Consider the following 14,527-nt stretch of genomic DNA (forward strand, 5'->3'; position numbering starts at 1 on the left):
ATAAATACTAAATTATAATAATAATAGCAGATCAAACTTACTTTAGGGCTCATTCACACTTGGGCGATTAGTGGGCGTTTACTGCTAAATTTCCAAATCGCCGGCGATTGCTAGCCCTTTTTAAAGTGCTAGTGCAATAAAAAGTATATGGCAGTGATCTCACTGCTGGGACCGCCGGCGAATCGCGATTATCAGCAAACGCAGTGCATTTTTGAGAAATTGCAGTTACAATGTTAAGCACTGCGTAATATGTTGGCGCTTTATAAATACAATAAATAATAATAATAAAATAAAATGAAATGCTAATTGTGAGAAAGTACAGTGAAAAATATGCGTTTATCGTGTAAAAATCGCCACACAGAACACTAGCGCTAATCTCTAGCTATTTGTGATTGTAAGTGTGAGTGGGCCCATATAGTTAGTCTCTTACATCACAAAAACAATTGTGCAGCACCAATTTATGTTTATTTCAAATGAACCTTAAAGGACTCCCGAGGTGACATGTGACATGATGAGACAGACATGGGTATCTACAGTGTCTAGCACACAAATAACTATGCTGTGTTCCTTTTTTTCTATTTCTGCCTGAAAGAGCTAAAAATCAGGTATGTAAGTGGCAGTTCCTGTCCGGGTTGGGACCGGGTCGGACTCTAGCGTAACCCTCACTGATAAAGAATTGCAGCCATAAAACACTTTTGTGGCAGTAAATGGCTTCTAAGAGCAGAAAAGAGATAAAAAGTGTCAATAGTTCATATATTTAAGCCCTGGCATACTTCAATTATTGTGTCATTGAGAAAAGGCCATGAAACAGTAAAAGCTTTAACATTTGATGTAAATATAAAATAAAACTGTGGGATAACTTTAAAAGTCATTTTTAGAAGAAGGAAGACAGATACAATTGTTTATCTCAGTTTTTTTTTCTGCCTCAAATGTCCTTTAACTGAAAAGAAGAACAAAAGTTTCACTTACGTGGGGCTTCGACCAGCCCCCTGCTGCCGCCCTGTGCCTGTGGCATGCTGAACTGATCCTCCGTTCCCCCGCCGAGGCTTAGTTCCATTTCGGCCGACTGACAAGTCGGTGGTCCACTGCACCTGCGCAGCCCTGGCCACACGCATCCTCATATGCGTTCACGTCGGCGAGCGCATTCTGCGCAGGCGCAGTAAGTGGTTCTCGCCTACTGCCCAGCGCAGGACACGCACGCCGACGTGAACGCGTATGAGCATGCATGCAGCCAGGGCTGCGCAGGTGCAATGGACCGCCAAACGAAATGAAACTAAGCCGCGGCGGGGGGAACAGAGGATCGGTTCAGCACGCCGCAGGCACAGGAAAGCTGCAGAGGGCTGGTCGAAGCCTTAGGTGAGTGAAACTCTTGTTCTTCTTTTCAGTTAAGGTTCACTTTAAATAAACATATATTGGTGCTGCGCAATTGTTTTTGTGATGTAAGAGACTAACTATATGGGCCCATTCACTTTAAATTTTACAGCAAAAATGGAATTTCCCCCCCTTGAAATAAAAGGACAGTTAGGGGGATTCCCCCGTTTATTCCCCTTTCCTCTTCATTTCAGTGTTATCCCTCTAGGCAACCTGTACAGGGGAATCTCTTCATTCAGATTTGCTCTGGGAAACCCGTTGAATGTGGGAAATGCTGTAAAATGGATTAATAACAGTCTTTATCCTGGGTGGAGCCCCCGCTGCCCCCATGAAACAGCAGATTTAGGAGGTGTCAGGTCCCCTTAGGATCACGCTGGCTAGAAGGGTGTTAACCTGCTAAGTGCATTGGCATGCGATTATCGCTGAGGTCACCGCGGCCTCCTCCCCTCCTCTCATGTAATGAGGCCCGGGCTCGTCCCGCCGACCCTTTTCGCCTCCTCAAGACGTAATTGCTCCAGCCAGTTTGAAGTAATTATATTATGTTTGATTTTGTTGACACTGTGATATTTTTCTGTCTGCGCTTTCAATCCCCGCAATTACGCTCGGAAGGCTTCGCGAACCGCTCAATTAGAGCCTCAGAATAGAGGCAGCAGCAGGACGCCTCGTTGGCTTATTAATATATTTATTATAGCGCACTCACACGGCAGGCTTTCCCGCGCGTACAGCAGAGCAGCGGTTAAACTCAAGTGTACCTGTTACCTTCCTGCATGGGAGGCAGACAGTCTGTCAACGGAACCACAAGACCTGCCATTGCTTGCACTTTTCACCCCATATTGGAACACTGTTAACAGATTGGACAAGCTATACGTCCTATTCCAGGTGTCCTTTAAAGTGGTCTGAAACTCCGACATAACATTCAATAAAAATTAGTTTTCCTACTTTTTATTACTCACACAGTTATCATATTTGCTTTTGTGCACAAGTAATATTCTCTGTTTACAAATTACAAGTTTCCAAAGTGTAGTTTATTGTGCCCTAAAAGCTGTCATTGCATTTTATTCAAACTGCTTTTTATTATATATTAAGAACTTCTAATGAGCTTTTCTGAACTGTGTGTGTGTGTGTGTGTCTGATAGTGGCTTTCAAGATGTGAGGAATCTTTTAGAGCAAAGTAGAAATGTTTGCTTTCAGACCACATTAAGTGTTTGGTTTAGCAACATGTGGTAAAAATGTCACATTTATTTAGGCATTGACTTACCAGTAGCTTTAAAGAGACACTGAAGCGAAAAAAAAAATTATGATATTATGATTTGTATGTGTAGTACAGCTAAGAAATAAAACATTAAGATCAGATACATCAGTGTAATTGTTTCCAGTACAGGAAGAGTTGAGAAACTCCAGTTGTTATCTCTATGCAAACAAGCCATTAAGCTCTCCGACTAAGTTAGTCCTGGAGAGGGCTGTTATCTGACTTTTATTATCTCAACTGTTCCTGGACTATTTACTTTTCCTCTGCTAGAGGAGAGGTCATTACTTCACAGACTGCTCTGAAAGACTCATTTTGAATGCTGAGTGTTGTGTACTGTGCACATATTATAGAATGATGCAATGTTAGAAAAAACACTATATACCTGAAAATAAAAGTACCGGTATGAGAATATTTTCTTTGCTGCTAATCTTCTAGTAATTATTCATAGTACACAACCAATTCACTATATCATATATTTTTTTTCGCTTCTGTGTCTCTTTAAGGGAACCTAAAGTAAATGGGGAAAAAAATAGTTACCTGGGGCTTCCACCAGCCCCCCGCAGCCACCCTGTGCTCACACCATCTCCGAGGGATCCTCCAGTTCCCCCTGCAGCACCCCTCTTTCTTCTGGATGCGCTGCCCCGGTCCGCACACCTCTTGATCGCGCTCCTGTTGATAGGAGCGCTCTGTGAATGTGAAGTATGGGAAGATCTCTAATGGGCATGCCGAGAATGCTTCAGGGAGCATGATCGAGAACACGATCGGACATGGCCACAACGTGCGCCGTGGCCATCGACACGCTAATCACCAGGCCGAAATGGTAGCACTGCGGGGAATGTAGGATCGCTCAGTGACGGCTCAGGCAGGGCCGGTTTTATACTTTTTGCTGCCTGAGGCAAACTTGTGAGGATGTGCCCCCCTCGAATTGGAATGATCACACATCACCCGGGAATTTGCACCGAACGTTATAGCTGCGGTGAGGCCCCCAGAAAGCACCCTCAGTATAGGTAGGTAGCCGGGAATAGGTACCCCCAGTAGTGGTGGCTAGGTACAGTTGCCCCCAGTATAGGTTGGCCAGTTATAGCTGCCCTCAGTATTGGTAGCTAGGTACAGTTGCCCCCAGTATAGGAATGGCCAGGCACACTCTTCACTTCCTGTTTCTGCCTGGTGCTGTCCCCAGACGTCTAACGCCTTAGGAAGTCACCTCACTTGGCATCATGGGCGGACCTGGCCTTGGCTCAGGCACAGAGCGGCTGCAGGGGGTTGGTAGAAGCCCGATGTAAAATAACCTGTTTTTGTTTTTTTTCATTTGCTTTAGGTTCCCTTTAAGTGCGATGTAACTTTTTAAAGAGGCACTGTAGTGACATATAGTAAAATGCAGTAAATTATTCAGGATCAGGATATTTTACGGTAATTTTATCTTCAGCATCAGAAACACTTCCTATAATTTATATATTGCTGTATCCTGGTATGTAGTCCCGCCCTCCCAGTGAGGCTTAGCCTAGGCTGATTATCTATGCGGAATTCGCTTCTCAAGACATTCTGGGAGACCGGGTATATTTTGTGCTGGCTTTGGAATTCACAGTAATCAAACATTCCGCATAATGGAAGATCATAGGTAAATATTACCTATTAGCATTCGCCTTGGGTTCTGGGTCCTGAAACAGAAATGTCTAATAAAAGCATAGATTCTGTTTTTACCATGAACATCTATTCTTCTATTTTATTGAGTCATATGAAAACCCCACAGTTCTAGCCAGAATAGTCGAGTCACAGCTGAACTCGCTGACCCCTACATCATCACTGCACACCTCTTTTTTCAGATGATGACTCATGCTGTCTACATGAAGAGAAGACAGCATGAGTCATAAGAGGGGAGGGTGGAGGACGTGTGATTACATTGGAATCTGGAAGAGGCTTGAGTAACCTGCACAATTTTTTCTAATGGCTGGATAAGGCAGAAGAAAAAATGTATGCATGTGTGTTTTACTAAACACGTTTTGTTTCAGGATGTAACGGCGGATTAAAGCGGAATGAAACCAAGCATTTCTTCTTCGCTCTAAAATATTATTTACAGCATATTATATACTACCACCATTTTTTATTTTACTAGAACAGCATTCAACTAGTTAAACACAGGACTTACAAGCTCCCTCCCGGGAAATCTGGACGCATCCAAACTGAAGATAATGTTATCTTGTGTTTACATTGCTCACTTGATACAATTAAATAAACACTTCTCTGACACTGCAGACTCTCCTGAACACAGCCAGACACTCAGAAAGCATTTCTACACACATTAAAAAGATGAATAAACCAGTTATGAATAAAATGCAAAGTCGGCTCTCAGGGAAAAAAAAGTGTACTTTGCGAACTTGTAATTTTTAAATGAATAATAATACTTATGCATAAAAACAAATATGATAACCGTATGGCATATAAAAAGTAGGTAAACATGTTTTTATTGAATATTATGTCAGGGTTTTATACCGCTTCAATATATGTATTTGCACTACAGGGTCACTTTAAACATTAGTTGTATTTTTGGAAAGTTGTAATTGGATGCGGACTGAAATGGAAAGTTAATGTTTAATAACCTTCAATTATAAAATCGCTTGTGTATTAATGATAATTGTCATATTAATTTTTTTAATGAAAGTTGAGTTACGCGGTAAATAGGCCATTCATTAGAAACGGAAAATTTGGCAGGTATGAGTGCGCCACTAAAGCTTCATAATTACATGAATAAAAATCACTGCACCTAGTTTAATCAGCTGCTGACAACCTCTCTGTGTTGATCAGTAGCTGGTTTGTGTTACTTTTGTAGACAGTGAACAATTTTTCTAAGATCCCAAATGCCCTTCTTTTGGGGACAGACCTTATTTTAGGCCTGAATCTGCCAATCCTTTCTTTAAAGCGGAATGAAACCCAGCATGTCTTCTTTGCTCTAATAGATTATTTACAGCATATTATATACTACCACCATTTTTTTTACTACCACCATTTTTTTTACTAGAACAGCATTCAAAGGGTTAAACACAGGCCTTATGCTGGGAATACACGGTTCGTTTCTGCCGTGCGTTTCTGCTCTCAATCGTTTTTGCCGCTCGATTTCACCTCTCAATTCAGCTCACGATTCTTATCTTCCTCTCGTTTTTCTTATCTTTTTCCATTGACTTCTATCAGAATTCGAGCGGCAAAAGAATCGAAAGGGAGATCAGACATGTCGATAAGGCTGTTCCTGAATGATCCGGTGAGCGGATCGCTCAGAAACAGTCTTATCAGTCTGCCGACAGTGCGTACACACGCACTACTGTCTGCTGAAAGTCCGCCCAGTGGGAGGGTCTGACGGACCCGTCGTTGGCTTCCGTAGTGCGTGTGTACGCACCTTAAAGCAGTAATGAATAAAATGCAAAGTCAGTTTCAGAGCAAAAAAAGTGTACTTTGCGAACGTATAATTTCTAAATGAATAATATACTTATGCACAAAAGCAAATATGATAACCATATGGCATTTAAAAAGTAGGAAAACATGTTTTTATTGAATATTATGTCAGGGTTTTATACTGCTTTAAAATGTGTCTAAATAAATGTACTCCTCTACTAAAAATGACATTAATGTACTGTAATACACTAAGGGCCATATGCAATTAACTGTTTCACCTGAGCTTTCTCCTAGGTGATAATTTTTCATCTTAGATTTAAAATAACTTTCGAGTACTTTTCAACTAAAAAAGTACCAAAAAGTAGGTGAAAAAGTACTATCAATATTATTTTGAGCATTTTCTTGCTTGCTGATGGCTAAAAAAAGGCATTTTATTGACAAGTTCAAAATTATAACCTAGGAGAAAACTCAGATGAAAAAGTTAATTGCATATGGGCCTAAATATCACACCCAGCCTCTAAAAATGCCCCTTTTTAATTGTTTTCATTTTACATGACGGTAAGTGTGACAGGGACTTTTATCTGAATATTTTTGCTCAAAGGTGTTTCCTTTTCTCCTTGGCCATACTAAGGGATGAATACGACAGTGTTGGTTTAGATTTAGAGGCGTAACTACTGCAGGAGCATCTCTTGCATCCTCAGGGGTGGGCACAGTTTCATACCCTCCCACCTTCTGAAACCAGGGCCGCCCCTGCAGTGCAGGTGTATTGCTGTGGTCACACTTATTATGGGAGGGGGGGGGGGGGTTCTGGTGACCACATTATTGTTGAGGGTCTTGGTGTCTTCACTTGTTTCATGATTCCTTACATATGGGCTACCTGGATGTGGGGTTTACCACAGTTGAAGGGAAGTGAATGCTAGTTGGGCTTTGAGCTAGTCCACACTAGGTCCGGAAACGTATACGTGGCTGCGTTTTTCAGCCCTGATGAAAAACTGAGTCCCGGATACTAATGTTAAAAATAGCAGCCGTCCTCAAGAAAAAAATGGATCTGTCTGCATTTGCAGGGACCCGTTTTCAAAACCTGAACGGAAGGTTCGGAATTGCTGCATTTTTACGGACCACGGATACACAGATGGGTAGTGAAAAGCAATAAGAAAACGCATCTCCATCTCCACAGGAAAAATAGCAACAAAAACTGATGAGAAAACGGATAGCCTGAACTTTATTATTGGCCCAAAAATCCTCCCACTACCTTCCTAATGATAGAGACATTTTCTGTCCATTTTTTAGGGTAAAAAACTGAACGGAAACTGATGCAAACCTGATGCAAAACTGATGCACTTTGATCAGTTTGCAGTCCCTGATCCCGGACTGCAGTGTCCGTCCTTCACCCGTGTGGACCTAGCCTTAATCAAGGTGTTCAGTCCTGACTCCTGTCCTGTCAGTTTTTGAAAGTTGACAGCAGTTTTGTATGCCTTTCTATGGGTGCGTTCACACATAAAATGTGTACATTTCCAGTCCAGTCCTGTCAGTTTTGTATCAGTTTTCTATGGGTGTGTTCACACATAAAAGGTGTACAGTTCCAGTCCGGTCAGGTAAAACTGATAGAAAACTGATGCAGAACTGACAGGGCAGGACTGGAGCAGAAATGTACAGATTTATGTGTGAACCAAGCCTTACCCTGGAGCTCTCATGGCCAGTTCAGAAGCAGCATGGGACACTTGAGGAAGCAAGCTGGAGTGAGGACAGGTAGCTGTACCGGCTGAAGCACACTCATATGCTGACACCGCACGTGTCGGCAACTTACAGATGTGCGCTTTGCATGGGGCCAAGGGCGGCACATTGAGGGGGCGGCCAATAAACGGATTATAGCTTTAGGCCTATTTTTTAGGCTAAAAGTGGGGGGTGTTGCCATTTGTGTGGGAGGGCTTATGTTTGTATATACGGTATGCAGCCTGAAAATGAACTAATCAATTCCATCTTGCAGGAATTCAATTAGTGCATTTTCAAACAGCATATATTTGCATACAAAACAGTGGTCTCCCCAGAATTTTTTTCCAACCGGGTGGCATGAAAAAGTAGCCGGGTGGGGCGAGATGAGAGAATGCAGGGCCGACTTTGCTTACAGCAGAGGGGGAGGATGAGGAGGCGAGCCGATGACCGACGGGTGCTCACCAAAATTACCAGGGTGGAGCCTGGGGAAAACACTGCAGAATTTGCTTATTACTGCATCAACTTGGAATTATTTGCATCACATTGATCATTCCTTATCACATTCTCTCTCCTTTGTACATCTCCTCACTAGTTTCCAGATATCAACCCAACCGCACTCTCAGATCTGCACATGACCTTCTTTTGTCCTCCATGCATTCACCTATACAAGACTTCTTACGTGCTTCACCCCTCCTCTGGAATACCCTTCCACAACACATCCCTCACTCTCCAACCTTTGATATCTTTAAATGCTTCCTAAAAACTCACTTTTTCCAACCAGCATACACTCTACCTTAGGTCATTCCCCCTTTGACTTCTAGCCAAGTTGTACTCCTACAAGGTTACCTAAAAACTCACTGCCTCTAGGTATGACTATTGTATCCTACCCCACCTCTTGCTCCCCCCCCCATTCCTTTAGATTGTAAGCTGACAAGTGCAGGGCTCTCTCACCATTTTGTGTCTTGCGATTTGTTATACATTTTATTCATCATGTTCCTTTTGTCACTGTAATTACCAGTTCTGTATTTTTTACCAATTCCAATACCAATAGTTTGTATTATGTACCCCATGTTTATTTCTTACTTTGTACAGCGCTACGGAATGTGTTGGTGCTTTGTAAATCAACAATAATAATGTTGGGAGACTACAGATCCCAAATACAGTGTCACCTGTTGTTTCTCTGAAGTGGTACGTTCCAAGGATGGCCAGATGCTCTGACATCATCAGTACCATCGTAGCATTTCTTTCTTCTTCCTGAAGTTCTTCATGTCCTTGAGATGATGCCGTTAGCCGAAGCTGCAGAACCATGCCTAACTTTTGCCAGAACTTTGCAATAACGTATTTTGCGAGGCTTTGAGGATTCGAAGCAGCATGCGGCTGAACTTTCCAGGTTCTTGAGGGCGCTGTCGACGCGAGCTGCGAATTTAAATGAGTTTAGTTAAGCAGACGGGTCAGATGTCTAGTATCAATGTAGCCACGCTATTTGGGAGTCTTAATTAAACTCAACAGCAGATTAGTCTGAAGCTTTAATTTAAAATGCGCATTGACACAAAACGTCATTCAGATAAAGTCTAAAGAATGTGTCTGTTTTCTCGTTTCTTCCTAGATGTAGAAGACAGAAGTAACTCAGGGTCCTGGGGGAGCGGTGCACACCCAAGCCCTTCTCGGGTAAGTATACCTATACCTGACCTGTATATCTTTCAGATCACCATCCATGCCATGAGATGCCAATAGAAATAAGGCAACGAATGCACAATCTGGTCACTAGATGTCATTTATGCCTTTTGCAGTCTCTAGTATCTTCAGATGGCGGCAGGAAATTTGAGCACCGGAAGGCCCCAAAAGTTTTTGTGCCCCATTGGCGCCTATGTTAATATCAGCAGTTAAAGTGTACCTGAGACGACAGAGTAAAAGCATTTATACTTATCTGGGGCTTCTTCCAGCCCCTTTAGGCCATTGGCTCCCTCGCTGTCCTCCGAGGCCGCTTCGATCCTTCGCTGGGCGGCCTGGTAAAACCTCTAGTCGAACTAAGTCATGATCTACTGCACACCCCGGTCCTGGCTATAGGCCCATACACACGGGCTACAACTCTTGCTGGAAACACATGGCGCGCGCATGTTGCGGCGACAGGTCCTCCGTGTGTATGAGGCGCTCAAGGAACTGTTGCTAATCAGAGCTGTCGCCAGGCGATTGACTTGGCCAATCGCCGGCAACAGCTGTTGCAGGAACCGTCGCTAGTCTCAAGTCGGTGCGGTCGTGTGTATGCTAGTCTCTAGTAACTCTTGTGAGTCCGACAGTTCATTGAACTTGCGACAGAAGTTGCTGAGCAACAGTTTCCGCTATGTTGCAGACAGGTTGTTGCCGCGTGTACACAATCGTCGCTTGTATACAACTGTCGTTGCTGGAGACTTTCAACTGTTGCTTGTCTCCATGCAACTGCAGACATCCGTGCCTCGTGTATAGTCAGCATCCTATTAATGAAAAAGTACAAAAAAGGAGGCGAAGAAGTACTGTAAAAATTATTTTAGGGCATTGAAACGATCGTCCCCTATTAAATTCCCCTTTTCTTTCTCCTAGGTGATATTTTCACACCTTATCAATAAAATGACTTTTAAGCCACCGCAGCAAGCAAGAAAATACTCCGAATATTTTGACAGTACTTTTTCACTTATGTTTTGGTACTTTTTCAAATGCAGAGTGATAAAAAGTTATTTTAAACAGAAGATGAAAAAATATCTCATGGGAGAAAACTGAGGCTAGTAAGTGAATTACATAAGGGCCAATAAACAAAAACTCCTGACTACTAGGCTGGCCGAGTCAACAATATTCTCCAATGAGCTCTTGCCCTAGAGAAGCATAACAAATCTAGAGGCTATTGTGGCTAAGTGGTCAGCAATCTTGTTGTAGAAAACGGTTTTCTTTGGTTTGACCCTCACTAGGGCACTCTCCTGCAAAGAGTGTGTTTGTTCTCTCCTTGTCTACATGGGTTTCCTCCAGGCATGAAGATTTATCCCAAAAACATAGTGAGGCATGGCCTATCGTTAGTCATAGCGCAGACCTGCCATCATCAAACCAATTACCAACAAGTGTAATGGGTATGGGCAAAACCTTTCATGACTATCTGTGCATAGCTTCACTGTAAACTTTCAAAAAGTAACAAAATTTCATCTTTAAGCATGATAGATACAGAACTGGAACAAAAGTGTTTGATGTTGGTTTGAGGTCAGTATATCTACCCAAAACATTACAGATAAGTTAAAAGGAACCTGAAATGAGAGGGATATGGAGGCTGATTATATTTGTTTATTTTCAAACAATACAAATTGCTTCCTCCTCTTCCCGAGACTGAACTCCCATGAACACTTGCTACATGGCACTCAGAATGCCTAGGCGCTGGAGAAGCTGTGGGCGAGGCTTGTTTAGTTTTATAGGGAATTAGGGTATTAAAACAGCAACAACAACAAAGTATTTGGCTTGCGGAATGCCCTATAAACTATATGTAAGGGGCACAATTATGAAATGTGTAAAAGTTTATCTCGGATCCACTTTAACTGGCTTTCCTTTAAACTGGTCCTAAAATGCTGTAGGGATGTTAGTGAGACACTTTGTGGAACAGTGAATGATGTGAATTGCTCAATATGCTTGCTAAAGAGCTGCATGATGTTGTCACTACATAGATACAGGAAACAAATAATTAATCAATCAGATAAATAGTATAAATATAGGGCTTGGTAAGTTAGTACTATAGGTCTACAGTGATGTTTGACACTGTTAGAAGGCAATTCTGTACTTGCCTGGTCAAATTAATATTTCTTCATCACATTTTGTCCCAGGGACAGTCCTGGGGTGGAACTTCTGTCCTGGGTCACTATGTGAATGCTCCACAGCGTAGGGATCACCATACCCCTACGCCACTGGGCTGTCCTGGAGGCAAAGGAGTTTATTTTTGTTTTTTAATCATTTTTAAAGGGGATCCGAGATGAAAAACTAACTATAAAAGTAACTTATCTATATATCTTAACTCAAGTTTGGATAGTTTACACAGCAAATCTAGCTGCAAACAGCTTCAACAGTATATGATTAGTTTGATTCTTGTGATACGAGAGCAGCCATGTTCTGCTTGTAAACATTACACACAGGCAAGCTGCTCTGCATCTCCACCCCTCAGCGTATGAAAACTTCACACCCCCCTCCTCCACTCTGCCTCTGAAATCTCTGGCTAATAACACCTCCTCCTGCCCAGACTGAGCTCCCATAAGCCCTTGCTACATGGGTCTCAGAGTGCCTAGGCATTGGAGGAGCTGTGGACGAGGCTTGTTTAGTTTATAGGGAATTCGAGTATTAAAAAAATAAAACAGTATTGGGCTTGAGGAATACCCTATAAACTATATGAAAGGAACTATTATGTAAACAGTAAAAGTTTATCTCGGATCCACTATAAAGGGAACCAAAGATGAACGTTTCACACAAAATAAACATATCAGTCGATAGCTTGTAAAGAATAAATGCTCTACCTGATAATTTCGCCGCTCTGGTGTGCCTTTTTGAGTGTTTTTTATCCATTATGGCTCCAGGAAAAATCCAATATGGCCACCGGTTCATACCCATTCTGCTTCCAGGTTATGAGCTTTTCTGGATGTCCTGTCTAGGCTCTATGAGACTATAAACAAGCAGGGCTGATACTGCATCCATTATTCTGGTATGCTGTGCAGCTGCCTGTAGGAAGTGTCTCTCATAAAAATGAAACTGCATGATGACTGCACAGTGCACACAGATCACACAGCCACACTTGTCTGTTGTTTGAGAGCTTCTTTCTCGGCAGCAGCTGCCCCTCCAATGTCATCAGAGCTCTGAGTATGCAAAGCAGGAAAGCTGAGCCATTTGGGGGCGAGCTTGGGCTTGAAAAGACTTCACAAAAGACTGACTCAGCTATAATGATTCCAAGTCAAAGCTAGACTGAATGCTCAGTCGGGGATTCTTATCACAGCTGATAACAGGCAGATTTAGCAGAGAAGAATGAAACTAAAGGTGGCCATACATTAGAACGATTATGGGCAGATTCGACCAAGAGACAAATTTATCTCTAATCGAATCTGATTAGAGATAAATTTGTCTCTTGGTCGATTCTGCCCATACACTACAGGCCGATTCCTGTCCAATTTCAGCATGAAATCATCAGGGAATCGGCTGAGCCCGCCGCGTCCACCCCACCGCTTCCCCCAAAATGTATACATGTATGAAGTGTAGTGCATTTATACATTATCTGTCCTGTAGCAGCTCCCGCACGGTGTCCGTCCATCTCGCCGGGTAAGCCGCATACACGCTAGCGGCGCATAGCGTCTGACGTCAGCTGCTATGCGCCTTAGTGACGTCAGACATATCGCCGCTGCCGTCTATGCGTAACCCGGCGAGATGGACAGAAACCGCGTAGAGGCTGACACCGGACGAGTAATGTATAAATGCACTACACTACATACATTTATACATTGTAGCGGCAGCGGCGGGGGTTTCACCATCTCGTCACTCGTTCGCAATTCGGCCACTGTTTTGCCACGCACCCGACCGACCAACATCGGCCCGGCATCTTCCAGCATGTGCGATTGACCGTGCAGGCAATTTCTGTCCCGAAATTGGTCGATTTGTCGGTCGGGCATGCACTTGGCAGCACCAATTTTCATCCAATTCGATTACAATAATCGAATTGGATGGTCGATTGGTTGGTTGGTCGGCTAGTGTATGGCCCCCTTAAAAGCAGGGTAAGTGTTTACTGTCATGTTCCCACTGATAAATGTAATAAAATACATGAGGGTGCTTCGTCTCTGGTTTTCTTTAAGTGGCGATTAACTGAGCTACCATTGGAAGGGCCTTGCTTCAGGTGGACGGACCTCTCCTCGCTGCAAAGTGATGTCCTCTAGTCTGCTGAAAACAAGCAGCAGCATTCTCACGTGACCCCACTGCCTAGACATAGAATACAGGTGCTCACAGCCACAGCCAGCTATACTGTATGTGAAGGTTTGATAGAAGCAGGGGGGGTGCTGAAATGCGAGGGTACAGAGAGGCTGGAAGGGAAAGCAGCATGCTCGTAAAGCGGGAACCTCAGGGGTCACTAAGAAGTGACGGCGTGGTTTCTGTGTTGCTGAAGGCGCACAGGACATATGGCTGTTTTGAGTCAAAGCATAAGTCTGAGTTCTGTTATGACTTCCTTTGATCTTGTGATAGCATCTGATACCTGCCCACTCGTTTTCACTACTAACCAAGGCTCTGAAAGAAAAAAAGCCTGAACAGCACATTGATGTGACATCTGTGCAGTGCTGTTACATTCATGGATTGCAGTCATGCAGAGCCCAGCATTTATAATATATCTCATGGAGGTGCAGTCCTGCACGCCAATGTGGCAGACAGTGGGAGGAGGAGTGAATCTCTCTAGCTCTCTCATACTGGAGTCAGTCAGGAGGCACTGAGATCACACGTGCAGTAAGTTGGTCAACTGTGGCAAATACCTGCAGGGTGGACATTTGGCCCTTTCATAGAGCACAGCAGAAGACATTAGCTCAGTTCTTAGGGTACTAAGATTTCAAACCCAGATCCAGAAATAGAGAAAAATATGCATTTACTAGAATGGAGTTTTCAATGACATAGTTACATAGTTAGTTTGGTTGAAAAAAAAAAAACATTCGTCCATTAAGTCCAACCAGAAAAAAAAATAAAATAATAATAAATACATATATTAAAAAAAAATAATAAAAATAAGAAATGCATAAAATAAAAATAATAAATACATATAAATTAATTAAATAAAAATAGTAAATA

General features: G+C 42.8%; 1 protein-coding gene across 18 annotated transcripts in view; it reads left to right on the forward strand.

Moving 5' to 3' along the window:
* The window catches only part of TCF4 (transcription factor 4), a 578,937-nt gene that overhangs the window by 116,532 nt on the left and 447,878 nt on the right, over nt 1–14,527 (forward strand). For all 18 annotated transcript variants that reach the window (XM_068251303.1, XM_068251305.1, XM_068251312.1 and 15 more), the window contains one exon: nt 9,324–9,385. In XM_068251303.1, coding sequence (XP_068107404.1) covers nt 9,324–9,385 — 62 coding nt within the window. The remainder of the gene's footprint in view (nt 1–9,323; nt 9,386–14,527) is intronic.

Source organism: Hyperolius riggenbachi, chromosome 1 (genome assembly GCF_040937935.1).
Source record: "Hyperolius riggenbachi isolate aHypRig1 chromosome 1, aHypRig1.pri, whole genome shotgun sequence".
In the NCBI taxonomy this organism is placed as follows: domain Eukaryota; kingdom Metazoa; phylum Chordata; class Amphibia; order Anura; family Hyperoliidae; genus Hyperolius; species Hyperolius riggenbachi.